The sequence below is a fragment of the Acomys minous genome, assembly GCF_964271855.1.
Source record: "Acomys minous genome assembly, chromosome: 13".
Classification (NCBI taxonomy): Eukaryota; Metazoa; Chordata; class Mammalia; order Rodentia; family Muridae; genus Acomys; species Acomys minous.
Genome location: NC_140495.1, coordinates 12,238,097 through 12,264,981, shown reverse-complemented (window position 1 = coordinate 12,264,981; position 26,885 = coordinate 12,238,097). Strand labels below are relative to the sequence as shown.

At 44.7% G+C, this 26,885-nt stretch overlaps 1 protein-coding gene across 3 annotated transcripts in view; it reads right to left on the bottom strand.

Annotated features, from left to right (window-relative positions):
* STAC (SH3 and cysteine rich domain) overlaps positions 1–26,885 on the bottom strand; it is a 115,874-nt gene that overhangs the window by 35,662 nt on the left and 53,327 nt on the right. For all 3 annotated transcript variants that reach the window (XM_084753530.1, XM_084753531.1, XM_084753532.1), the window contains 2 exons: positions 2,409–2,509; positions 870–951 (listed from right to left, as the gene is read on the bottom strand). In XM_084753530.1, the coding sequence (XP_084609656.1) occupies positions 870–951; positions 2,409–2,509 (183 nt within the window). The remainder of the gene's footprint in view (positions 1–869; positions 952–2,408; positions 2,510–26,885) is intronic.

The window sequence follows — 26,885 nt, the reverse complement described above, 5'->3', positions numbered from 1 at the left end:
GAGCTTCGAGGACCTGGCCAAGGGGCTGTGTGGTTAGTTTTTTCCTAATGGACAAGGGCTCACGTCAAACACCCTTGCTTTCTCAGGGCACTCCACATGCCCTACCGGAACCAGGGTCCGAATAATCGTGCTGCTGCTCTCCCAGGGAACCTGACGTGTCTAACTAGAATTCTGCTCCCAAAGTATTCCCAAGTGGCTGGCTTTCCTCTTCCGTTATGTTCCCCCCCCCCCCTACACTTTGCAGGTTCTTCCCAGGGACTGGTTTGTTTCCTACAGTGGGAAGCTATGATCACCAAGACACTTGGTCTTGAGAGAGAAAAAAAAAAACTGAAGTAGGACAAAAATGTTCTCAAGAGTAGGAAATGACCGCCTCTCGTAATTATGTTTGTAATGAAAAAGCTGTCTAGTTTGTCATTTCTAGTTTAAAATCCACCCAACTGGGAAGACCATAGGTATAGAAGCTTGCAAGTACAGAAAACAAAGCAAACAAAAGCAACCAGCCCATAAAACATCAAATAGGATTCTGCCCATGAAGAGTGACCACTGGCCCCATCTTACAGCACGTGGCAGATGGTTCACTGACAGGTGATTAGTGGGGAGCTGACTCTGCCCCAGGGCTGCACCCTGTGCTGGTTGAGTGGGTGTGTTGCTTTGATGCTGGCATTTGGCAAGTGTGTGTGGTGTCTACTTTTGAGACTCTATGGTTTTCAAACTCCTTCTGGGAAATGGTGAAAAAGATGTTTCCTCTTCGGCAAAAATGAGTGGAGCTAAAACAGCCACCACACCGATATCTAAGGCTGTCTTCACCGTCATCATCGACTTTGCTGCTAAAATCCCACCCACCTCAGAGCATTACTGTCCCAACTCACCAATGGGCATAACTTCTTTAATGCATCCAAACTGTTCATGAATGAGCAAGGGGGAGCTGTAATAACGCCGAAATCCCTTTGGCTGGAGAGAAGATGAAAAAGAGAAGGGCTTAATGTCAGAGGAGAGATGGAGAAAGCCATGCAAGAGTCCTAAAAACAAACCCAGTTGTTGCCTTCCTTTCCCGTACTGGTAGAACCTATTCATTTTATAACTTAGCACTGAAAGGGGAAAGAGGAGAGAGGACTGGATGGAGCTGAGCCAGGTAGCATCCTATCCAGAAGGCGATCTCTCAGCCTTCTAGTCTTTGCCCCTTGTCCTGTGCCCCACTGTACACAGAAACCCCTCACCCTCAGGACACACCTACCAGTTTTCTACCACAGCTTACGGTGGGTGCTTCAAATTATAAGAAGCTTACGTAGGAGAAGGTAGATGTCAGGGCATGTGTAAGGCCCCTGCATGTTTCCACAGTGTCACCCAGAATCATCACTTTGCTCCCTTGCTTCTTCTGTGCTTCTGACCTCTTACCTGTGGGCTTTTCCCTTGGCTTGGGGGATCTGATCTCGGAAAGGCAGAAGGGGACATATGCAGCAGGAATTTAAGAGGACGCTGCAAGCTGGAGTCACTGGATGCGTTTTCTAAGTACCTAGGCTCACTAGACCCCACAGTTGGAAGGTGTCTTGGTGACCTGGATCCTACCAGCACCCATGAATCCTCACACACGGTCTTGCAAGCGGTGCCCACCTTTGTCTGAGCACTGTCCAAGGTGAGGGCAGGTCTTTGGTAACATTGCATCTTGTGTTAAGATACTGTATTTACTTATCATGATGGACTTTCCTTAAAGTCAGAAAAGTCTGCAGAATTCCTTTCCTGGGCTGGGAAAACAGTTTCCGAAGACTTGCTTGTTCTCTGTAGCAGACATTCTTGATGTAGCACTTTGCTCACTCTAGTTTCATTGGCCTTAAAAGTGTTCTGGGATGCACTGGGACCAAAGCTCATGCTCCTGAGATAGTGTGAGCAGAATATGGTCAGCCTGTGAGATCTCCTTTAGTTTGACCAACATGGCCGTCACAAGTGGCAAGTCAGTGCTTCTGTATGCTCATATTGTGGTAGGGGTTAGCTTCAGTCTTCTCTCCACTTCCACTCAAATGGCAGCTAATTAAACACCTCATAACCTAGCTATAACAGAGCAGCCTTGTTGGCATGGATTGCTGGGGGCTGCTGCGATGCTTTGCTTAGTTTTGACTTTGAAAATCTGAACTGTCTAAGGAGGAGAGAAATGAAATGCTACAGCTGAGAAGGTCCCACCGGAGACACGCCTGATGCTCTCCTGAGCACGTTTCTGGTGTGGGACAATTGTTACTGAGATTGACACACCCCCTGCTCCATCACTGTGCCAATTAAGCTGAGTGCCAGGCTAGTGCTCCTGAGGATGCCCCAGAGTGCCTGAGGAGGGGTTTATAGGTTGTGGCTTCCCTGGGACAGACTCCGAGGGACTCTGGGCTGAGAGTCCCAGGGCTCCATCTGGCACCAGCCCTTACCAGCTTGCCCATGCACCGCTGGGGTGCCAGGCCATCTGCACACTTGTGATGGATGCTCATTTTACAGGCTCCACAGCGCAGTCCGTGCTTTGCATGCGTTCCTGTCAGGCATACAGCAAACTTTGGTTAGGTACAGCTTGCTCTTTCCTGTGGTTGGGTCTGAAATCACTGAAAGAAAATGATAACTTCCAAACAGTTAATTCTTCTCTTAGTTTTTTTTCCTGAGGCTTGAAAAATGGAAAAACTGCAATAAAATGTATGTTTCCCTTCAACCCACATTTTCTGCTCAAAGTGTCTATTCTTGTTTCTTCCTTGTTCTCCCCTTTATAATATAGACAAGGCCATATGATATAAAGGAGATGGCTCATGATATAAGCAGATCTGAGCCACCCCTTGTTTTCTTTCTCTTAACCCAAGTTAGCAAAATCCATGTTCTTTACTGTTCATGTAGGTCATCCGCCTCTTCTCTTTTGAGCCTTACTGAGTCATGCCTACCCTAATGCCTTACCTGTTCTCACAGGCTCACCAGCATGGGTAAGCATGGTGGGAGCTGGGGGAAGCCTGCAATCCCTTGTACTCCCGAGGTACTAGCCACGTGACTTTCTTTCAGTTCTCTTCTGCCTTCCCAGACCTTGCATACACTGCTTTATATATCTGGAATGCTCGTCTGTCACTCTTGGCTAGTGACCAGTGCTTTGTCTCTGCCATTCATACGAGGCATTTCCCTTCCTCTGTCCAAATGTTTTTCTTCTTTGCCCTCTTCCTTGTATCTCTCTGTCATCCCCTCGTCCTCCTCTGTCCTCCTCTGTCCACCCCTCTCATCCCGTTCTCCCATCTTCTTCTCTTCCCTCTTCCTCCTTTCGCTTCCATCTCATCATACTTCTCTTTCTCTGCCCTCTCTTCTTTCTCCCCTCCAATTCTCCACCCTCTCCTTTCCTCTTTCCCTCTCCTTCCCTTTCGTCCTGGAGATGAGACCTGGGGTCTCACACATGCTAGGTATGCACTCAGCCACTGAGCTACAGTCCAGACCTCCTAAGGTTCCCGTGCATAACCCTGTGATTATCTGTTATAACTTCTCTCTCTCTCTCTCTCTCTCTCTCTTTCTCTCTCTCTCACACACACACACACACACACACACACACCGTGAAGGCATGTTACTTATTTATACACAGTGGTAGAAAAGCACCTTTGTTTCTGAGAATAATCACTCAGGTAGAGCATGGTATTCTTTCAAAGGCTGTCCTTGGAAATCAAGGACTTTTCATTTCAATTCAGAGCCTGCTATTTGTGCCTATGTAGGAAGGTAAGCAAGATCTTCAAAGGGAAGTAGTTTTTCACTATGAGCTAGCCTCTAAAATAGTGTCATTATGAATGATGGCAGATTTTCCTTCATCTATACATTTCCTTTCTCTGGTTTCAGTCTCCGGCTTGCTTTTGTACTTTACTTCTTGATATGAGTCAGACCACCAGTGATTACTCAATGTTATCCGTTCCCGTTTTCTCCATGCAAGGACAAGCTTGATTGAATGGGGAAAGCTTCTACTCTGACCTGGTTTGGATTACTGCGGTGGCCCTGGTTTATTCTAGAAAGATTTGGAGAAGGCCTGGTCTGACCTTATTCTGTTACTACTGCCTTCCATCACTGATGCCTTGCTGTATGTCCCCTTTATGCCTGGTTAGAGAGAAAAACAATCTAGTTTTGAATTTTAATATGTCCACATGGGCTCTCAAATTTAAAAATGTAGCCCATATTTCTGTTCCCTTGACTGCTTTAATCATCAAAGGAGAACACTCTCCCTACAGGGATGCTAACAGAACAGTGTCATAGACAGATGCCAGTCGGTCCCGCAGGAGGAAACCAAATGTTGGAGCAGTATGGCAAACTACAAGATGGCAGTGTCAAAATGAAGCCTCTGATGGGGGTGATATACATGCCTTTAAAAGATAAAGAAAAGCAGTGGTCCAGGGATGAACTCTAAGAGCAACAGGAGCTTGACCAGTCAGTCTGTCACATTGCAGTGGATTGCTCATCTCAGTCCTTAAAGCATTTGAAAACCAACAGCATCACAGTTTGTTTTGGACTTCGTTATAGTCTTATTTTCAGCATGAAAACGTGTGGTTTTGTAGGGTTTCCTAATTCAAAGAGGCACAGAGCCAAATTGGTAGAGATGGGCTGCAAAGCGTAACTTTGTGTGTTATTTTTAACATGCCCACATTTTATTTTAAAAATATTAAAAGAAAAGGTGAGAGAGAGAGAGAGAGAGAGAGAGAGAGAGAGAGAGAGAGAGAGAAAGAGAGAGAGAAAGAGAGAGAGAAAGAGAGAGAGAGAGAGAAAGAGAGAGAAAGAGAGAGAGATATAGATAGATAGATAGATAGATAGATAGATAGATGTTCTTTAACCTATGAAAAGATTATGTCCTAATCTGATAATCATAAATTGAAAAATCCTATGAATCAGAAGGGCACCAAAAGGGGTTAGAGGTAGAGTTAAGTTGGTCGAGGGCTTGCCTCGTGTGCAGGAGGGGCCTGTGCTCAGCTCCCAGAACCCACATAAAACAAAAAGGCTAGGTGTGATGATGCGTGTTTGTAATTGCAGTGCTGGCAAGGAGACAAGAGGATCTGTGGGGCTCCCTAGACATCTACCCCAGCCTAATCGGCGTAATTCAGGCCAGTGAGCCATCCTGTCTCAAAAAAGAAGGTGGGTTGAGTCTGAGGAGCCATACCTGAGAAGTCCTCTAGCCTCCATAGGCAACTTGTAAACATGCATACACTTGTGCATCTGCATACTCACAAGCATGCACCCATGCACAAACACATGCACACACGAACTGCACTTAATAGTGTCACTCTATTATACCCTGCATCTTGGAACTGCGTTGCTCCCCCCCCCCCCCCAGCATAGTGTGGCGGCCTAGGTCTTGAGGCTCACTGCTACCCAGCTTCATGAGACAATGCCTTACAGTTGTATTGATAATTAGCCTGGGATAGGATCAAAATCTGGAGTACAGATTCTACTGAATGTATACAAATTTTTCCGTCATTAAAATTGAAAATCCCTAAATCAAAGTGTTATATATATAAGTCAGGAGCTATGCACGGAAAAGGATGTCACAAGGATGGATGAGGTAGCTCAGTGTGCAAATGACATTCAGAATGACAACCTGAATTTGATCCTTGTAACTGATAGAAGGAGAGGACTGACTCTGGGAATTGCCCTCTGACCTCTGCATATAAGCAGGGGTATACACAGACCCCTGGCACGCTAAACAAATAAACAGATGAAGGAACATAAAACATTTAAAAGAAACAATTGTATAAGATTAAATACTTAGAAACAAAGAGGTCACTGAATTTCAAGTAAATAATATTGGATTTAGTACAATATACTTAATCATATTGAAGACCCAGTAAAAATAATACTGTAGGAACTAAAAATCACTGATAGAAAGAGTAGAAGTGAATTTAGTATTTATTTGGAAGAGAGAAAGCTAGCAAAAACATGGTAAGCCGTTTAACAACATACAGGAACACAAAATTTCAAAGTGGCAGTTTAGAAACTGGAAGGTCCATGGAAAATCAAAAACAGTCAAATTGCAAAGTTCTGGCAAAAAATTATTTCCAACCTAGATTTTTTTTTTGCCAACCTAGATTTTTATACCTAGCTAAATTACCAAATATAAATGATGGTAGAATATAGATACTTTCCAATTTTTAAATCTTTTTTCAAAATACTTTTTCCATGTGCTCATTCTTAAAAACTAAATACTGTAAAATGTGCCCTAGAAAAATGACAGAGTATGTTCAGAAATTAACTAAAATAAAACATTAGTTGTAGTGCAGAAGAAACAGGGGGGAGAAGTGGGGTCTACGATATAAGTCTGCAGTAGCCCAGGTTAGAGCTACAAGATGAAGTAAGAGGGTAAGCCGAAGACTAAAACAAAGGAACATGGAAGTTTGTTGACTTTGAATTTTATAATAGATAATAGCATTTGAAAGATCTGTGGAAGTGTTTATAAATTGCAGAGGTATAAAAAATTAAGGGAGTAGAAAGGGCATTTTTTTATTTTGAGGGAAAATAAAATGTGTGTAAAGAAAGAAATGTAACTATAGTCAAATATTTGAATTAGAAAATATCAGTGGTTAATCATAGTGCCAAAACTGACCTTCAAACTTACACAAAATTGTGATTTAACTGTTGTGGTAAAGCTCTTTTGGAAAGGGCAGAACAAGGAAGGCAGATGAGTGTGGTTCTGGTGGCCTGAGACATGAATTCTTATCTATAGCAGGAAGTCATCAAAGGCCTCATTAATTAGTATGAACAGTGGAAGCACACCCCCTAGAACTACAGATGTGAAGGGCACAATGCGATGAGGGCATGATGGAGGGTGCCTTTCAGAGTGAGTCTGGGATGTAGCACTTTTAGGACCACCTCTCTTGACCTTTTCTCATGTACTGTTATGACAAAAGTCAGATGAGAGCCAGGGCAGGATGGTTCAGTGGGCATGGGGCTTGCTGCTCAGCCTGATGACTGAGTCAATGATCAGCACCCACATAGCAGAAAGAGAGAACCAATTGCCACAGTGGTTCTCTGATCTCCATATGAGCACTGTGGCACATACATCACACACACACACACACACACACTTTGTTAAAAATGAGTCTCTGGAAACAAGATCAAGGTAGATCCTTGGCTTGTGTGAGGCTTATGACATGGAGCTGAAGGCAACTAATGAGGCCAATTTGTTACTTAATTCATCAGTTATTCCTTGGACTTTTGCTATTCTAGCATAAACCAAGACAATTTTAGGAGTTACAAGTGCAAATCAGTGAGAATATTAGACATAACTTCTAATGGGTCAGGAAGAGGCCAGGAAAACACTGATTAGGGGTTGCACATTGGGCTGTTTCGCTGGCTTGCTATTACTTAACACTGGGGGCTACTGAGCCATCCACTCAGAATTAATGCTGAAGTCTAGAGTATGAAGAAGTCTAAACATAAATGTTGAAAGAAAATACTTAAATATCCCCCCCTCCCCAGGTCTGGGTAGATGGCTCAGAGGTTACTGTGAAAGAGTGAGAACGTGAATCTGGATCGGCAGAACCTGTGTAAATCTCATTTGTCTTTCATTCTGCAATCCCAGCATTCCTAGGGGGAGATGGGAGACAGAGAAAGGAGAATCCCTCCAAGCTGCTAGGTCACCTGGCCCTGGGTACACAGTGGCCAACAACAAGAGACCCTGTCCCAAACAAAGTGAAAGATGGGGACCAACACCTGAGGTTGTTAGTCTTCTGTCTACATGTGCTCCAGTACACACACACACACACACACACACACACACACACACACACACATACACACCATGCACAAATATACACAAAGATAGATTTTTTTCTTCATGTTGGTAGCCACATCTATTAGAATGACATGCTATTAATGAAATCTGTTACATATATATATACACAAATATAATACATATATATTAAACAGTTGGCCATACCATTTATTTTTTTCTTTTTGTGGTACTGGGTATTAAACTTATGGCTTTGCACATGATTGACAAGGACTCTAACACTAAACTAAATTTCAGTGTGTGTGTGTGTGTGTGTGTGTGTGTGTGTGTGTGTGTTGTTTTGTTCTCTTTTGAGACCAAGTCTGGCTATGTAGCTTAGGCTAGCCTTGCTCTAACTATGTTCTTCTGATTTTCTCTCCTGAGTTTTGAGGTATGTGCTTCTATACTTAGATTGGCTGGAACGATTCTGAGAGGATTTTGACATTGAGACATTGCTTAACTCTTAGGAAAATTCAATATAATGTCAAAGGCAAAGTAAGGGTTAACAATCTAGGGCCCCAGCTACAGAAATGATTTGGAGAATGAGGAAAAACCACATGTGAAAAAGAAATGCAGCCTTAGTACAGTATTTGAATTAGCAGCAATGTTTAAATGTTAATTTAAAAAAATTAAATTGCTTCAGTTCTGTCCTGAAGCAATCTAAATTTGTCTACAATTACCACTGTAGAATTATGACTTCAGCTCATTTGATGAAAATTAATATAAATCAGATAAGAAAAAAATGCTTTCTCACTGTGATATGGAAAACTTTTTCTTTTTCTCTTGAGACAAGAGCTCCAAACTTGCTATGAAACCCAGGCTATCAGAAGCCTCCTACATGTAACCTCTTCAGCACTTGAGTTACAGATGTGAGCCACAGTACCCAGCTGGCTTAGAAAAAAATACTTTAAAAATGTATAACCCTATATATAAACGTGAACATCTATAAATACAACAGTTTACCCTCATCTGTCAGGGTTATGAGATTCCCACTCTATGCCTAAAACCACAAGTAGTACAGAATTCTAAATATACTATTTTTTTTATCCTATCCATTCTCATGATAAAGTTAATTTACGAATTATTAGGAATAGTAAAAGCAACAACCATATCTAATAATAAAAGAGTTATGACATTGTACCATAATGAGATTTATGTGACTATAAAAAAAATCTGTCTCCCCTTCTCCTATGTCAAAATCCCTCATGAATGGTTCTCACTATCTTCCTGTCATGGGAGTTGATATAAAGTCTATGTGACGAGGGGAAATGGGATGAGTGACATGGGCACTAAGATGTAGTTGGTCTGATAACCAAGATGGCTACCCTCTGGGTGGCACCCAGGTGGGTGATGTATACAGCATAAGCACAGTAGGGGAGGAGGTGCTTCCGCGCAGGGCAGTGTGGACACTCGTCAGAAGGGCGCACATTATCAAATCCCTGACTTGGTTACTTAAAGAATTTGCCGTTAAAATAATTTCAGATGGTGGGTGATATGAGTAATGGGAATTGCCTTTGGTGTGGGGACTGCTGTTTTTTTTTTTTTCATGTCACTTAGGGCATATAATTCTAAATATAATCACACATAAAATAATTACCAGCGCATTCAGAACGTAGGGTGCACTTCCTTTACAGTCCCACACCACTTCCGTTTGATATAATAGTATGAAGACTAAGGTCCTAAAGTCATACAAAGCCAAGTGAAGCCACGGAGGATACCTCTGTCTCTTGGTACACGACAAAGGTCAGTGTGGAAGAAAATTTATTAGAGTTTGTCAGTGAGTACATAAACACGCACCACCTGAGCGGAGGAACAGTATACGAGAAGTCAGAAACTTGAATTATCATCTTGACGCTGTAAAAAGTAATTTAAAAAAAAAAAACAATAGAGCTTTCATGTACCCGGGAGGAATAATTCCTTGCAGGTTTCTTCATTTGATTAATAAACGAGCCTCGGGTTTTGTATGTAAACTGTTATTTTAAGTGAGGGGGCAGGGACAGCCGTAGCTGGTAGCTCCTCTGGAAAGAACAAAGGAGTGTGGAGTATGTGACGCATTAGCTGGGAAGCCTTCTAGTCCTGTGATCTCCCATCCAAGTTCTAACCAGGCCCAAGCCTGCTTAGCTTCCAAGAGCAGTGGCGATCTGGTGCATTCAGGGAGACATGGACCAAGACTCAGTAGTCCTGTGAGCTGGGATCCTGCAGTCAAGGCTGCAAGAGCATTAGCTGTTGTGTCTGCACTGCTGTCTCTAGGGATGCTATGCAACTGCTCAAGGACCACTTACTTTATTGTTAAAAATGATAAGGATGCTGGGCGTGGTGGCGCACGCCTTTAACCCCAGCACTCGGGAGGCAGAGGCAGGTGCATCACTGTGAGTTCGAGGCCAGCCTGGTCTACAAAGTGAGTCCAGGACAGCCAAGGCTACACAGAGAAACCCTGTCTGGAAAAACAAAAAGAAAAACAAACAAAAATGATAAGAATAGTTCTCCTTTAGTCAAAACTATGTTCCCATCTTGGTTGCTTACTATTTGTGTGTGTGTGTGTGTGTGTGTGTGTGTGTGTGTGTATGTGTTGGCGTGTGGTGTGATGTGTGTGTAGTGCCTGCTCATGAGTGTGTCAATATGTGTGACCACTGCACAAGCATGGGAGAAGGAGCACAAGGGGAAAGATTTCTTCCATCCCTAGCTATCTTACTTGCTCCCTCGAGACCCAGCAAGCCCTGGGGGAGTTTCATGTCTTTGACACCTAGTGCTTAGGTTGTTGGCCTTTGCAGCTTTTCAGCCATGGCTGGTTGTGTTTTTTTTTTTTAATTTATTTTAGGGGGTGGGAGTACTGTGAATTTAAATGCAGGACCTTATTCTTCCCCATCGAGCCATCTCCCATGTTCTAATAATAATATGAAATACAAAAATAGGATATTGTTTAACAAATTAGTATGACTTCTATAATAAGGTATATTTGGGTGTTCATATCTGGGTAGGTGTGCATGTACATATATACATGTGTAATTTAGGAGGACAGCATGCCTGAGTGGAAAAAGGTTCCCACAGCAGTCCTGTGCCCCGAGACCTTGTGCAAAACACTCAGTCCTGAGTCACTGACAAGCAGGTGATGAGGTAATGAGTGTAGTGACATTTTTGAGAATTCTGGAATTTTGTTTTCTTTAAAAATAAACACACACACACACACACACACACACACACACACACACACACACACACACACACACACCCGCACACACACACACACACACACACACACACACAGACGAATATTATAAGAATGTGCTTTCATTTTAGTCCCAGGTATAGGGAGGTGGGGCTGCTTTGGACTGCCTGTAGTAGCTGACTATGATTTGCCTTGTGCTCTAGCAGAGGTGTGGTTTTGCCAGATGAAGGTAGTTTCTGCGATTCTGTGACATTTGGAATTCTGGGAACTTTCCAGAGGTTATATAAATGCTAGCCCCCCGCCCCCCAGAGGTAGGATTGGTAGTGGTTGGTCATTTAGGGAGGATGGCTACAGTTTGTTATTAGTTGTTATAGTCAAAGAAGAAACGAAGTAAAGAGATTAGATTTTAGATTCAGGGATCTCTCTCTCTCTCTCTCTCTCTCTCTCTCTCTCTCTCTTTCTCTCTCTCTCTCTCTCTCTGTGTGTGTGTGTGTGTGTGTGTGTCTCTCCTCCATCTTTTTCTCCTATCTAGTGTTTGGGAGTAAAATAAGGGTAGGTGGGTGGGGGTATAAAGGATGGGAAAAAGAGGAACCCACAAATTAGCAAAGACCTGCTACAAAGTTAGTCTCAAGGGGCTGGAGAGATGGCTCAGCCCTTCAGAGTGCTGACTGCTCTTGCAGAGGACGCGCTTCAGTTCCCAGCACCCAAGTGGCGGCTCACAGCTGCCTGTAATTCCAATCTGAAGAGCCCTTCTGGCCTCTGTGGCACCTCACTCACAGGACAGATGATGGGTGACCTGGGTGTGGAACCCCAGAGTTAGATCAGCACTGCCGCAGTCTAACCTTCCAATGGGAACATCACGAAGATAGGTAGAACTGGGGATCACTGTGGAGCAAAATAAGCCAGACTAGGGGCTCAGACGGACAATACTGTAGGCTTTCTCTCATGTAAAAAGCCTATCTATTGAACCTGGTGCAGTGGCGCAGGCCTGTAATCCCAGCACTCTGGGAGGCAGAGGCAGGTGGATCTCTGTGAGTTCGAGGCCAGCCTGCTCTACAAAGTGAGTCCAGGACAGCCAACTATACACAGAGAAACCCTGTCTTGAAATACTTAAAAAAAAAAAAAGCGTTGAATTATATCTTGGAGAATTCAACTCTTGAGAGAAGGAGGGAGGGAAGGAAGAAAGAAGAATTCATTGCTTGGTAAAAATGACTTCTCTAATAAACAGTGAAAGAAGAAATAATGGTGAGGCATCTGGTTCATTTTTGGTGAAAGCAACAGGTGCTTATCTAGAAGAATTTCAGAAATAAAGTTTGGATGAAGCAAGAAACTAAGAGTTGAAACTAATAAATTACCTAAAGAAAATCTAAGTACTAACTTGTTTATTCTTAATAAGAGTGACTCTTTCTAAGCACAGTATTTTGTTTTTTTGTTTTTTTTTTGGTAAAACAATATACCAAACACATTGATTAACATGGATCACATACAAATATGGTCATAACAGTTGGGGTGTGGCACAGGTGGTAGAGTGGCTGCCTAGTAAGTGTGAGGCTCCAGGCTTGGTCCCCAGTGCTGCACAAACTGAAGTAGCTCATGACCTCAGTCTTGTAAATGGGAGGTGGAGGCAGGAAGATCAGGAGTTCAAGGCCATCCATGGTTACATAAGGAAGTTCAAGGCTAGCCTTTGTTGCATGAGATCTGGTCTCAAAACAATAACACACATTAACTATCATACACACACACATATACAAGAGAGACTTGAAAAACTACTGCCTATGAAATCAATGGATTTATGAATTCTTCTTACAAGTTGAAGGGGGAAAAAGGTAAAGAGCTAAAGGCCTACCGTATCACCCAAAGACAGGAACTAACAACTAACTAACTAACTACAAACAAACGAAATGGATTTCAAAATTAAGCATTTAATAAATGGCAGAAACCAAAGAGTTAAGAAAAGGGATATAAAACTCTCTCTTGTTCTCCTCTACCAAATAAGCAAAAGTTGGAAAAAAAATACACGAACAAACAAACAGTTACTGGTTGCGTATGGCATGTCTGCTGCTCATACTTTGCAGCTGGAAGAGGGAAATAACATCACTGTTGTCAGGTAAACTTGGGCAAAGTATTTCCTTGTGCTAAACACGAGAAGCTTATAGCAATTTCAACTTCAGGACTGGGTCTTAGGGACACAAAGCAAACCTGCCCAGAATGAACAAACGCTCCCTGCAGCTTGTCTAATAACACTGAGATATGTAAAACAACAAAATACCACAACGCTGGATCATAGTTAATTCAAGCTGGGAACATCCATAAGCAAACTAGATTTTTGGCCAGTGGGAGGATAATGACAAGTATTATCCTCAGAGCAGAAGCCCTAATCTTTAGAAAACGCCTTTAAAATAGGCAGGCACGTGCACGCGCAAAGGCTGTGATGGCACCAGGCAAAGTGTGACGATTTCTATGTGGGTGTATTTGAAGGGAAGTGTAATTGTTTTTGAGGAATTAGAAAAATAAGGCCATGTTTAAACAAGAGGAACCTCTGGGGCAGTTTGGGTCCTGGGAGCCCCATTGTCAAGGCACTGTTGGGAAAGAGAGATGGCAGCTTAGGGAGGAATGGTGGGGTCTGGGGGGGCTCAATGGGGAAAAGGCTGGATGTGCATGCAGGAGGGTCTTGGTTCTCAGCACCCCCAGTGGAAAGCTTCCTGGTTTGATGCTCTTCCTGTCACACCCAAGCAGCCCCAGCTCAGGCCAGGCTTTCTGTGACCTGCTGTTTTTCACTCTTCCTGAAAGGAGTCTTAGATGTCTCCCTGTTCCCCCTGCATCGCATCAGGTATTAGAAAGATCTTGAGCTGGGCGCTAAGGGCATCCCGTTTCAGATTGCTCCAAACCCTATGCATCAATCAACAGGTTTCTGTTAAAGAGGGAAGACAGGGAAGGGGTTGCCTTCACGGCTGAGTCTCTTCAGTTAAAACTATTAAAAATACTCTTCCTCTCTCCTCTACCCTCCGCTCAACTCATGAGGTAGTGCCAAGTTTTCCAGGAAATAGACGCTTGGAGGCCCAAAGGCTGATGGGTGGAGTCTTCTTCATCGCTTCCCACCTTATTCACTGAGGCCTGGTCTCTCAGTTGAACCCAGAGCTCACCAATAAGGCTGGCCTAACTAGCCAGCTTGCTCTGAGACTCCCTTGTCTCTGCCTTCCAAGTGATGCCAAGCCAAGTGGGATTGCCACATCTACTCTGTGTCATGTGGGTTCTGAGGGTCCCCAACTCCCACCCCCACTTGCTGCTTGTATAGCAAACACTTTAACCACTGAGCTATCTCCTCAGCTTCCCTACCAACAGCTGTTTTGAAATGCCATTAATGAAGCAGGAAGCTCCTATTAAAGTTAAGATGACCCCGGGGGCCCTTTCTTTCTTCTCAGGTTCCCCACTCTTTTCCTATAGAACGTCGTCTCCAACCCCGTCCTAGCTTAAAAAAAAAATTAATGGCATTCATTGTTTATAAATGCCTCTGTTGATCTTTCCCATTTCGGTTCCTGACGACTAGTGGAAAAACTCTCTCATTTTCCCCCACCCCTCACCCACACTTGGCTTTAAAAATAGCAGTGAGAGCTGGGTTGGCGCAGGGCCTCCTGGGTTTTGAGTTCACAGCCTTTGCCCCTGGGGCCATCAGTTCATAATGTGATACACTGCTGGTAAGCTCTTCTTCGGGCATGTGTGTTTGGCTTAAAGCTTCAGGAGGCGTTGTCCTCTGATGACCACTCTGATGGCTCCATTCTGGTATTGACATCCTTTGCTGATGTTTTCTGTCCCCCCTTTTCTGAAAACCTGTTCCGAATGCCATTTGCTTCTTTCAGACTTGTTCTTGGAGCTCGGGTCTGGAGAAACTCTATTTATCTAGGTTGGCAAAGCGTAAGATGGGCAGTCCTTTCCCTCCAGGATGCTTTTCGAGAAGTTGGGCATATGATTAATACCAACCTTCTTTTCGCACATGAAGCTCTTGCTTATTTTTAGTTTTTTTATTTCACAGTGCTGGAGATGGAACCCAGAGCCTCACATGGGCCAGGTGAACGTTCTGCCACCAAGCTGCATCTCGGCCCCCTGTTAGAAGTTTTTGTTATGAGACAATGAATGACCAAGTTGCCCAGGTTCCCTTTGAATTTGAGCTCTTCCTGCCTCAGCCTTCCTGTGTAGCTGGGAGGGCAGAGGTGTGGCACCGTGCTTGGCGAGGAGATTTGGTAGTGGACAGAGTGGACACGTTCCTGGGCATCGTTTTCTGTTAGCCAATTTTACAAAGTGCCGGAGTTGCTTCTGATCTCATTTTAAAGACACCAGGGTTGAAAGTAAAGGAAAGCCTTGTCTAATTCCTCTACCCATCTGGCCTGGACTCCCCCACACTTTGCACCCCCTTCTTCTACTTACCATTGTCAACCATTCTTAACACTGTCTGTGAGCACCAGTCTTGAGCGGGGTCTCACTTTCCATCAACCTGATGGGGCACAGCCCTTACTTTACCTACGTTACTTATACGTGGAGGTTTAGAACAAGCAAGTCAAACCCCGGACCTTGAGGATAGTTCTGTAGGCTGCAAGGTAGAGCAAAACACCCTGGAGAAGAGCAATGATGTGATGTTAGCTTGCCTTTGAGAGACCAGTCAGCAGCACGCGGAGTGGGCCGGGAGACACACCACACGTGGAGAGCGGATCAAAAATAGCACGTTGGGGGCTGGGAAACCACTCAGTGTGAGCAAGGGGGACCTGAACTCAACCCCCAGCAGCCATATGAAAAGCCAGGCAGGGTGGCTGCCACTTGTAATACCAGTGCTGAGGGTGCGGAGATAGGACGATCTCCAGGGCTTGCTGACCAACTAGCTTTGCTCAATTAGGGAGCTCCAGATCCCAGTAAGAGACCTGTTTCCCAAACACAAGGGGGCCAGGGCCAGAGATGGGGGGCTCAGCAGACAAAGGGGCCTGATGAGTTGGAGATGGACGTGTGTATCGTGTGTGTCCATGTGGTGTATATGCACGTGCACATGCAATTCTGTGTTATCCTGCATTCAAGCACTGGCATGCTGTTGAGACAGAACATGCGAGTGAGCCCTAGCCTTCTGTGTCTTCTTTCCAGGTGTGATCTCTGATCTGTTTCTATGGCTGGGCAGGTGGGTGGTGTTTAATAAATGATCAGGAAAATACTTCAATAGGACTAGTCATGGGCTTCTCTTCTCCTCACCCGTGACTGAGGCTTTGAGTCTCAGATATGCAGACTTGCCTGCTCCCTTTTACACTACTGACCCAATTCTGTCGTTTATGATGTCATGCGTATTGTTGCTGCATAACCGTAGGGACCATCCTGAAGTAGGTCAGTGGGGCAGTGCCTGTTCCGGCAGCACAGTCCATGAACAAGGGCTCCCCATCAAGTGTGGATAACTGGAGGTGATGTCCCACTTCTGTCCCCCGTCGGCTTCAGACCTGGGATGGTTCTTAAGTCAGAAGCAAGCAGTATTGGGGACACTCATCATGGCTCCATAAGGACCCTCTCGCACTCCGGAAGCAGAGACCAGGTGCAAAGGCTGTGCCACACAGGAAGCCGACAAACCTTCCCAGTGCTGTTATGTGGCGTCTCCTCTCTCTGGTTGGTTGTTTATGCACTGACGCTTTCTTAGGTATTCTGCTTATTCAGCTAAACTGTGATCTTCAGATCCAATCTTATCTGGGCAGACCTGCATGGCTCTCCTGAAAGACCACCTCTGTGCTGTGGTTCCGACTCTCCCAAAGGCACTGGGGGTGGGGGCAGGGGGTGGGGCGGCATCACGATCTGCAGCATTAAGAGGCAGTTTTAGGCTTTTTCCCAAATTTGACCACTTAAAGCTCCAGTCAATTAATTGCTTGTAAAACAAACAGCCTGCAGGAAGGGAGGTCCACATTTTTTTTTTCTGCATGTATAAGATAACAGCAGTGTCTGGCAAGTTCGGAAGCTTGTGTTTTCCCAAGAAGAGCTGTGCATGCCTGTGAAGACTCTTGTCTTGACCCTTTATGTCCCATTCTCTCTCTCTCTCTCTCTCTCTCTCTCTCTCTCTCTCTCTGTGTGTGTGTGTGTGTGTGTGTGTGTTTAGGCTGGAGGACAGCCTCACATTTCATTCCTCAACACTTTTTCTTTTTGACACAGGCTCTAGAATTTGCCCAGTGGGTTGGCTAAGCTGACTGACCATGAGCCCCAGGACTCCATGACACTGGGACTAAGTGCACACCACCTGGCTTTCTTACTTGAGATACAGGGATCACACTCTGGTCCTCATCCTTGCAAAGCAAGCCTTTATCAACAGCACCACCTCCTCAGGGCGCCTTCCTGATCCTTCATTGTCATGAACTATTCCCAGTTTTCTGAGAGAGCGCCAGATTGATTTTCATAGTGGCTGTACAAGTTTGCACTCCAAACAGCAAATAAAGGACTGTTCCCTTTTCTCCACATCCTTGCCAGCAGGTGTTGTCACTTGAGTTTTTGATCTTGGCCATTCTGAGAGGTGTAAGATGGAATCTCAGAGTTGTTTTGGTTTGCATTTCCCTGATAACTAAGGATGTACCAACCAAGGACCATGCATGGTGAGGACACAGACCCCTGCCCAGATGTAGTTGATAGACAGCTCAGTTTCCTTGTGGGTCCGATAATGTGGGGAGTAGGGGGCTACCTCTGACATGGACTCCGGTGTCCACTCGTTGATCATTTCCCCCTGGCAGAGTGGCCTTGCCAGGCCACAGAGTAAGAGAATACAGGCAGTTCAGATGAGACTTGATAGGCTGAGGTCAGATGTTAGGGGAGGAGGCTCCCTCTTCTAAGTACTAGGGAAGGAAGGTTGGGGGGGGGGGGAGGCATGTAAAATGAACACATTAAAATGAAAGAAAGAAGAAAAATACAAAAAAACAAAAAGAAAAGGAAAATTGTCATGAAATGTTTAAAGATAGGATTGAAGGCTGTTTCCACAGCACAGTCCATCAGCTCACATGCAGGGAGACAAAACAGATGTAGGACAGACACAAAATGTAGGGATGTGACCAATGCTGTCTAGGGAACAGACTCTGACAGCTCCTCTGGACTCTTGACTTCCTCTAAATGGTACCCAAATGGGGCTTAGATATCTTCCCCCAGTGATGTGAGTTCAGGGTATCCATGGCTGCCTGTTTAGGTGGGTTTGCTGGCCTTGGGAGGCCAGTGAGGTCCTGTGGAAGTCTCCCTAGTCTGTCGTGGAGGAAGGCTCTGCAGGGTTTGTGTCTTCACATGGTGGGGCATCTTCTCTCTCCTGGTTTCTAGGTAACTTCTCTTTTTCCCCCCTCTCCATCTTTGCTGTGCTTTGAATAAAAATGACCCCCACGGTGCCCTTAGGAAATGGCACTGTTAAGGAGATGAGGCCTTGTTGGATGGAGTACGTGTGGTGTTGTTGGAGGAAGTGTGTCACTGGGAGTGAGCTTTGAGGTCTCAGAAGCTCAAGCCAGACCTAGTATGATTCAGTCTCTTCCTGCTGCCCAAAGATTCAGGTGTGGAACCTCAGCTCCTTCTCCAGCACCATGTCTGCCTGCGTGCCGCCATGCTTCCTGCCATGACGATAATAGACTAAACCTCTGAAATTGTAAGGCAGCCCCAATTAAATATTCGCCTTTGCCAGAGTTGCCATGGTCAGGATCTCCTTGCTTGAATTTATGAAACTGTTGCATTGTCTGTCTGCAGGCATCAAGGTGGGAGTCCCTGCCAACAGGTCCTGTGGTTACCCCGAGCTTTGCTTTGTGATTATGAACATTGCTCCAGGTGTCACTGAGACTACCAGAAGCTTAATTCTGATGAGCATATTCCCCATTGGTTGAATGCTCACTTATTTATTCTTCCAGTCACTTAACCAGTTCAGACTGGACAAGCAACAAGCATGACTGTAGCTGGGGACACTTCACGGAGCAGGGCATGCCACCTTCCACTCTCTGGGGTACATGTTGTCACACACACCACTTGCTAATTCTCTGTGACTAAGTTACAAAGATGATCTCCTTCACTCCTTTCTACTGTGCCCTAGAGCAAGCTGTGCTCTGAGGGTCATTAGATAGGTCAAACCCATTCACAAGCAACATCTGTTCATGGTTGACAAGAAAGCCCAGGGAAGCCAGATATAACAATAGAAGCAACAAAAGTAAAAATTGTCAACAACCTAGAGCAATATTTGGGGGAAACAAAAACAAACGAAACAAAATTTCATGATCAAAATCTTTATGAGAAGCAAAGGAGGGCAGAACTGATTTAATTGCATAGAGCAGGTTCCACATTTTTTTTTTGAGTTTTCCAGACTAACATATGAGGAGACAGCAGACAGAGACGAGGAGAAGGGACACATGAGGGGCAGACATTAGGCAAAGCCCACATGAATACGCCCATCCATCCATCATGCATGCCATCGCATGAACTCCCACATGTCTCTGCTTCCCAGCTTCCCTTTGGAAACATTTCTCCAAATGTAGCCCAAGGAACTGAGAAACAAATTCTTCAGGACGATAGAGCAGGTGGTGAATGGCGAAATGACTTAAAATTACAAGGGTTTAAGATGTATGAAATGTAGATGCTATAAAGTGTCTGTGCGCCTTAAGCTCGCTCTTGGCCAGGGGCAGGCATTGTACAGCATTGCACTAGCAATAAGATCTGGGCCTGTGGCTCTATCGCAGTGGTAGAACGCTTGTCCAGCGTGCAGGAGGGCCTGGCTTCACTCCCCAACACCACGACCACCACAACAAAAGAAAACCCCAGTAAAATCTGGAAAACACTGTTAGGTGTAAAATTGGGATAAAGAATAACTGGAATAATACCACATTTACTTTTCATCAAAATGCTAAATATAGTTTTACTTGAGACATGTAGAATCAGGAGTTGATATAGTTTCTAGTAGGACATGTATTTTGGAACACAGGGGGTCATTATCAGAAAGGAACTCTTAAGCCACATATAGAGCATGCATGCATGTGTGGACATACACTGTAGGGGGACATGAGAAGCACACAGTAAAAGGGTGGATGAGAAAGATTATTTCATTACTTCCAATTAATTATTTAATTTCGCATGTGATCAACCTACCTATTTTGTGTTTGTGTGTGTGTGTGTGTGTGTGTGTGTGTGTGTGTGTGTGTGTGTGTGTGCATGCTGGAGTTGGTTCTCTCATTACACCACATGGTTCTTGGAGTTCAAACTTGGGGTATCAGGCTTAGCAGCAAGTGCTTCTTGCCCTGTGGTCATCCGACTGGCTCCGTAAAAATTAGGTTCAGTTAAAACAGAAAGACATATGCCTTCCATCATGTCTGATTCCAAAAGAGCACATAGCAGAGTTCAGAGTGGCCCACCAGATTCCGTTGAGTTCAACACCCATGGGCACCCAGACAGCTCTGCTTAAATGAGGGGGTAGGGGGTGGGGGGGGTCACAAAGCAAAACAAAAGACCGTGAACATGGCATGTTTGAAATTATCAAAGAATCACCATACAAAAGCCATGACAAAAAGCTGAAAGTCAAGCCCAGTGAGCACACATTAACGTAGGCATGATGGAACAGGGAATTCATCACTAAGGCTAGATAGGGTAGCATAGCATGTCTCTCAGGTGTGGACTCATCTCACAGCAAGGATGTCCCTGTCAGGACCTTTGTGTGTTGTGCAAACTTGTATTGAAGCATGCAACAGAGGAGAGACATGAAGAGAAATATGAAAGATGAGGAAGCCACGCCCCTGAGCCAATTCTCTTTTAGGGCTGGCTGGGGTCTGATAGACTAAGGACATTGCCATATCTTTGTGCTAAAAAACAGTTCTCTTTGGTAAAATTGGAAACCGTTTTCTCCCATGAACTTATACCATTTCTAAGGCAGAGTTTCAGGTAGTCCTGGCTGGTCTTGGAACTCCATACACAGCTAGGAATGACTTGGAATTTCTGGTCCTCCAGATTCTGCCTCCCCAGGGCTGGGATTACAGATGTGTGCTACCATGCTCATTTTATACAATGCTGGGGATCCAGCCCAGGGCTTCCTGCACAGCAGGTGAGCATCCTACCAACTGGGCCATAGCTGTAGCCCCACTCACCACTGTTTTTTTTTAAGTGTTATGTCTGCCTTGCAGTTGTTATAATGATAGGCACACACTAGAACTGAAAGTGTCTTCAGGGGATTTATCAAAGTTTAGGCTATTAGAGAAGTAGCATGGGAATTCAGAGGGAAAAAAGCGACCCCTGAGAATCGGCAGGTAGGTTTTAGTTAGTTCTCTATAGACTTTGGATTGGTCAGAAGATAGTATCTAGAGCTTTGCATTAGAAACAAATTACTTATGGCAGAATAGGAAGACACTGTGATGGGTAGTCCTCCCCAGCTCCTCCCGTGCTGTCTTTTCTTTAGGAAGTGGGCCAAGGGTTTCATCCCCTTCAAAATGATGACGTGCAAGTTGACATGATCCCGCAAACATTGTTTGACAGGAGTCAATATTTCCATGTCCAAAACACGGAAAGGCATATTTGTTTCTGTCTAACCCGTAGCTGTTTCTACTAGAACAAATGTAATGTGACGTGCATGTGTGTGTGTGTGTGTGTGTGTGTGTGTGTGTGTGTGTCTGTGCGTGCATGTGTGTGCATGTGTGTGAGTGACAGGTTGATTTCAGTGTCATCCTCCATGTCTCTGAACTTTACTTTTTGAGGTGAGGTCTTTTACTGAACCTGAAGCTCATCAATTCTTAAAGGCCTGAGGAGCCTCCTGTCTGTGCCTTCCCAAATGCTGGGGTTACAGGCATGTGCAGCTTTGCCAAGCTTTTTTCATAAGTGCTGGGAATTGGGACACAGGTCCTCAAGTTTGCATGATATACATTTTATCAACCAAGCCATTATTTCCCCAGCCTCTGGTTTAATCCTTTTTATTTAAGCAATTTTCACAGAGATATGTTAAACCCATACTTGCCGGCAGTAGACAAAATATCAGAAAATCATAGGAGATGCCTCTTTGAAAGCATTTTGTGCTTTCTTCCTTTAGCTGAGAGTATTGATCACCAGCCACACATACTTCCATTTGAGAAGGACAGCAAAGGCATTGGGCCTGAGATTTAAGTCTTAATAACTTTTCAGTAAGTTTAGCTTTGTAGGAATTGAAAGGTCCGCTATATCGTGTGTGCTGGACAGAGAGACACACTAAACTGTGTTCACTAGTGATCAAGACACATCTGGGAAGGAGAGGTGTTAGGGAGAGTTCTTAGTGACAGTTACCATCTCCTTACTGTGACTGTCATAGTGTCCCCACCCCTTCCTTCACCCCCCCCCCCACTGTATATGTGTGCAAAGGCCAGATGTCAGCTCTGGGTTTAATTCTTTAGGTACCCTTACTCTTGTTTTTATTTCTTTTTTGAGTCAGAATCCCTCACTGGTCTGGAGCTTGCTTGAAACAGTCTGTGTTGTCTGACTAGCAATCTCCGAGGCTCATCCTGTCTCCACCTCTTCAGCATGGAGCCTAAAAGCATGTGTCACCACATTTGGCCTTTGTACCTGGGTCTTGGGGACTGAACTAAGGTCTTAATGCTTGCAAGGAAAATACTCAATGGCTGACCAATTCCGCTTTCTCTCACTCAACATTCTCTGCCCAGCAACAACATGATTCTTTTAGAAGGAACTAAATGGGAAAATGATGGGATACGTCTGCCCCTGATGGACAGAGCCTGGCTTCGCCTTGTGTCCTGTAATGATAGGGAAGCCATTAAGCTGTGGCGACCAGAGGTGACTAATTCCCTTTAGACAAGACTTGCAGAACTGGGTGGTGCCTGTTAGCACAGCAGGATAGCATCTTCAAGGATCTTAACAAAGTCTGGGCTCTGAGAAATGGCTTGACATTTCAGAGATAACACATTTTCATTAGGTCTCAGTAGATGTAGGATTAGCTAGATGTGGAAGAGGGTAGAGGAAGAAGGAAGGGCAGATGTCAAAGGCTAGACTGCTGAAAAAATGATGAGAAGGCAGTATCCAGAACCTTCTATGGAGAATAGGCTGTCTGAGACAGAACAGGGGAAACTGGCTACGGATCAGCAACCTACCACCTCTTGTCCTGTGTTCTTGTTATGCCAGTGGGCCAAGGAGTTTTACCCTCTCAGAGGCATGGCATTCAGGAAGCATACTGTTTCTCAAAGGGACTTCTATCTGATAGATGTACAGGCAGGCTCTAGAAGTGTTTATATTTTCTTGTGTACAAGTTTTGTAAAGCCCTACAAGGCTCACTTAGATGACCACAGGTGCCTGAGGACACACAGACTTGATATTTCTTTTATGTATAACCTTAAATGTCTGTTTTGTCACTGTCACTCAAGAACAAACTTATTCAGCTCATAGACACTGCCTTTTCTTTTTAAATTTTATGCTTTGTGTTTATATGGATGTGTGTCTTTTCTAGTGAAGATTTGGGTCATAGGTATAACAGCGGGATGCGTTCAGAACAGGTCAGCAAACAGGTGAAATAATGGTCAGTGGAGCACAGCACAAAGGTCTAGCTTGGATGTACAGTAGTGTTCCCTCATGCAAAATGACTCATTATGATGGTGACAGGGCCATCAACACTAGAGTCTCTCTGCACCTTAAATGCAATGCACTCTCAGCAAAAGATGCAGCCATGCACCATAAGCATCTTGCAATACTGACATCCCAGCAAGGGATGCTGCCCTGTACCATCAGCATCTTACAGCACTGACATCCCAGCAAAGGATGTTGCCCTGCTGATGGGCGTGGTAGATCCTGTTGGTGGCTTGCTTGTATCTCATGTATCATGCTGGTGCAGTGATCATTGGCTGCTGATGTGTTATAGATTCCCCCTTCCCCCCCCTTTTTTTTGCAAAATAATTAATCTTAATCAAATAGGGTCCTTTTGAATGGATGCTGCATTCCTTCTTCTTCCTAAGGCAGTCATGGCCAGTGGCCAGGTGATACGACAAGTACAAGGAGAAGTCCCTTGTCCCCTAAGGGACTCTCCCGTTGGTTTTGTCTGACATTTGACCATAATCCTACTTAATGCCTTCTCGTCTTTTGTGTGTCCTTGGGTCTCCTCCCAAGGGCACTCCTACAACTCAGCACCCTCATAGTGATCCCTACTTAAGACAACACTGCTATTATTTTCCCTTGTGGAAAACTTGGGCAGTTATGAAAGCCATTGATTCTCTCAAGAAGAGTTGAAATTTTAAGCAATGAAGTCCAACAGTTTTTCTAACAATCTGTTCATAAGATCTGAATCCCTCTAATGTGATATATCTTCTAAGCAGACTACAGCTAAAGCCATTAAAAGTAATTCAAAATAGTCTTAGAAACATGGTGTCTATCAAGAAACAGAAAACTTGGGACTTGTAGGGAAAAAAAAAACCTCCTTAATTGATGGGGTAGACCCACATCTGGAGCTAGTTATATTAAGAATGCATGTTTCTCATCCATGAAAAAGCTGGACGTGCTAGTATGTATAATCTCAGTACCAGGGAGACAGAGACAGGAGGATCCCCAGCCACATGCCAGCCCGCCAGTCTAGCCAAATTGTTAAGTATCAGGTTTAATGCCAGACTCCATCTCAAAAAATAAGATGGAGAGTAAAGATACCCAACACTGTTTTCAGTATCCACATGCACCCTCACACATGTGGACATGGGCATATACATAAGCATATGCATGTGTGTGCACGTAACACATAAAAGCACATGTTGACTGACTTAGTGCATATTGTCACGTGGGTTCACTGTTCCCTTCAGTGACTCACTGCCCATATTCAATTCGATTTCAAGGCAGAATGCCATAGGTGGAATCCATTTAGGTGACACCCAGGAAGATGGTCCCCTGACCCTTACTCTCCTTGTAAAGCTTTAAGGATTTCAGGAAAGGATCTACTTGGGGGGAAAAGAATAGTCTGTCGGGACCTCAGTCAGTTCAGCATTCTTTCCATCTAAGACCTTGTCCAGAGTCCTGTTGCCCCAGAGGCAGGGCCATGTGACTTTGGAGCTCCCAGGCACACATGGCTGCTTGCCTCGCTCACATGTCTATGGAAGTTGGGTTGTCTATTATGGCTTGACTAGGTGACAGTTTTCTTTTTAGGAGGGGGCTAGCCTAAAGAGGTGAGACTATGTCACACTATGTAGAGAGATTGTGAGAGCCAGAGGTTTGGGAGAGCTGAGGAGAAAGGTGTCTTCTGGACACCAAAGGACTCACTAACAGCCACTATGGCCCCCTGCACGAGACATGCACAAGAGGTATGGACAGGGGTGGGGCACACAGCAAGGCTTTATAAAAACATAAAGGTGGGAGATCAGGAAGGAGCTGGAGTGGGAAGCAGAGCTGAAGATGATAACTGTGTTCATGTATACAGTTTTCAAAGAATAAATTAAAATGTACTAAACTATTTTTAAAAATCATTCCCTCCTACCACCTACCCCCCCCCCCAATTGGCAAGCCCTAGAGGTGTGATTACATTGGATAGAGGGTAAGGCCCCGATCCACTTAACCCACAGGGTGTGAGGGAGGGCCCTGGGGCGTCAAGTCTGAGGCAAAGGAACATGCAGCAGACAACCAGCTATGAGTCCGTCTTTACTGGCCAGTGGACTCACGGTGGACATGTGGCCTTTGCAACTTAAGGACAGGTGTCAGCAAGGCACATACATGTAAGGTGTCTCACCAAAGCAGCTGTGAGTGTACTGTTGTCTCAGAAACCTAGGGGAGGGGGTATCAGTCATCCTCCTTTCAAAAGGACCCCTCTTGCATCGCTTCTGTCCTGTCTTGGCATCTTTCCACTCTTTTCCAGCTCTCCTCAAAGAAGACACTAGTTTGCTTTGTTAAATCCTTGAGAAGATTGGGCCGACTTGGTAACTGCTGTTCTTTTCCTCTTTTTGTTTTTAAAGATAAAAAAATGGTAGGGTAATGGCTCTACCCTTTAATATATTTCCTCCTGTTGTGGTGACTGCCCCCCCCAACCACAAAATATTTTTGTTGCTACTTCATAGCTATAATTTTGCTAATTTTGTGCATCATAATTTAAGCATCTGTAGTTTCCAGTGCTCTTATGGGACCTCTGTGAAAGGGCTGTTTGAACCCCCAAAGGGGGTTGCTACTCCACAGGTTGAGAACAACTGGGTAAGGGGGTAAAGTGATCACATAGCAAACAAGATGACCTGAGTCTGGATCCCCAACACCCATATATGATCCAAGAACAGTGTAGAACATATTTATAACCCCAGTGCTAGAGGGACGTTGGGATAAGGTAGGTGGATTCCTGGAGCTCCCTGGCTGGTCAGCCTAGCAGAAAGGGTGAGCCCTGATTCAACGGAAAATCCTGCCTCAAAAAAGTGAGGACAGTGATAGAAAAGCCCCTGACATTTAGCCTGTAGCCTCCACATGCACATGCATCTACACAGGGCACCCTCCCTAAGAACGATTTCAATGAAAAAGGCACCTAAAGGATGAACACTGTTGGCAGGGTGCTTCCTCCGTGTTCATGAAGATCTGGATTTGAGCCCAGCACCTCATAAAACCAGGTGTCATGGGACACAAATGGAATCCCAGTCCTCTGGGGACAGGGTGATTAGATGTTCAAGAGTATCCTAATTAGAGATAGTTGGGCCAGCCTGGGGTACATGAGACCCTGTCTTTAAAAAGCAAAACAAACAAACAAAAAACAAATTAAAGATAGATAGATAGATAGATAGATAGATAGATGGATGGATAGATAGATTAGTAGGTAGGTAGGTAGGTAGATAAAAGGCAGCTCTGTGGGGCTGAGGCGATGGCTCGGCAGTTAAAAGCGCTTGCTGCTCCTATAGAGGACCTAGGTTCCATTTCCAGGACCTGCTACAGCAGGAGGCTCCCAGCCACATGCAGTTCTACCTCTGACCTCTGTGAGTATATACACGCATGTGCACATACCCCCTCCCTTCCAGCATAGACACATAGTTTTTTTTTTAAGGTAGCAGTGCAACCTTCCTTAGT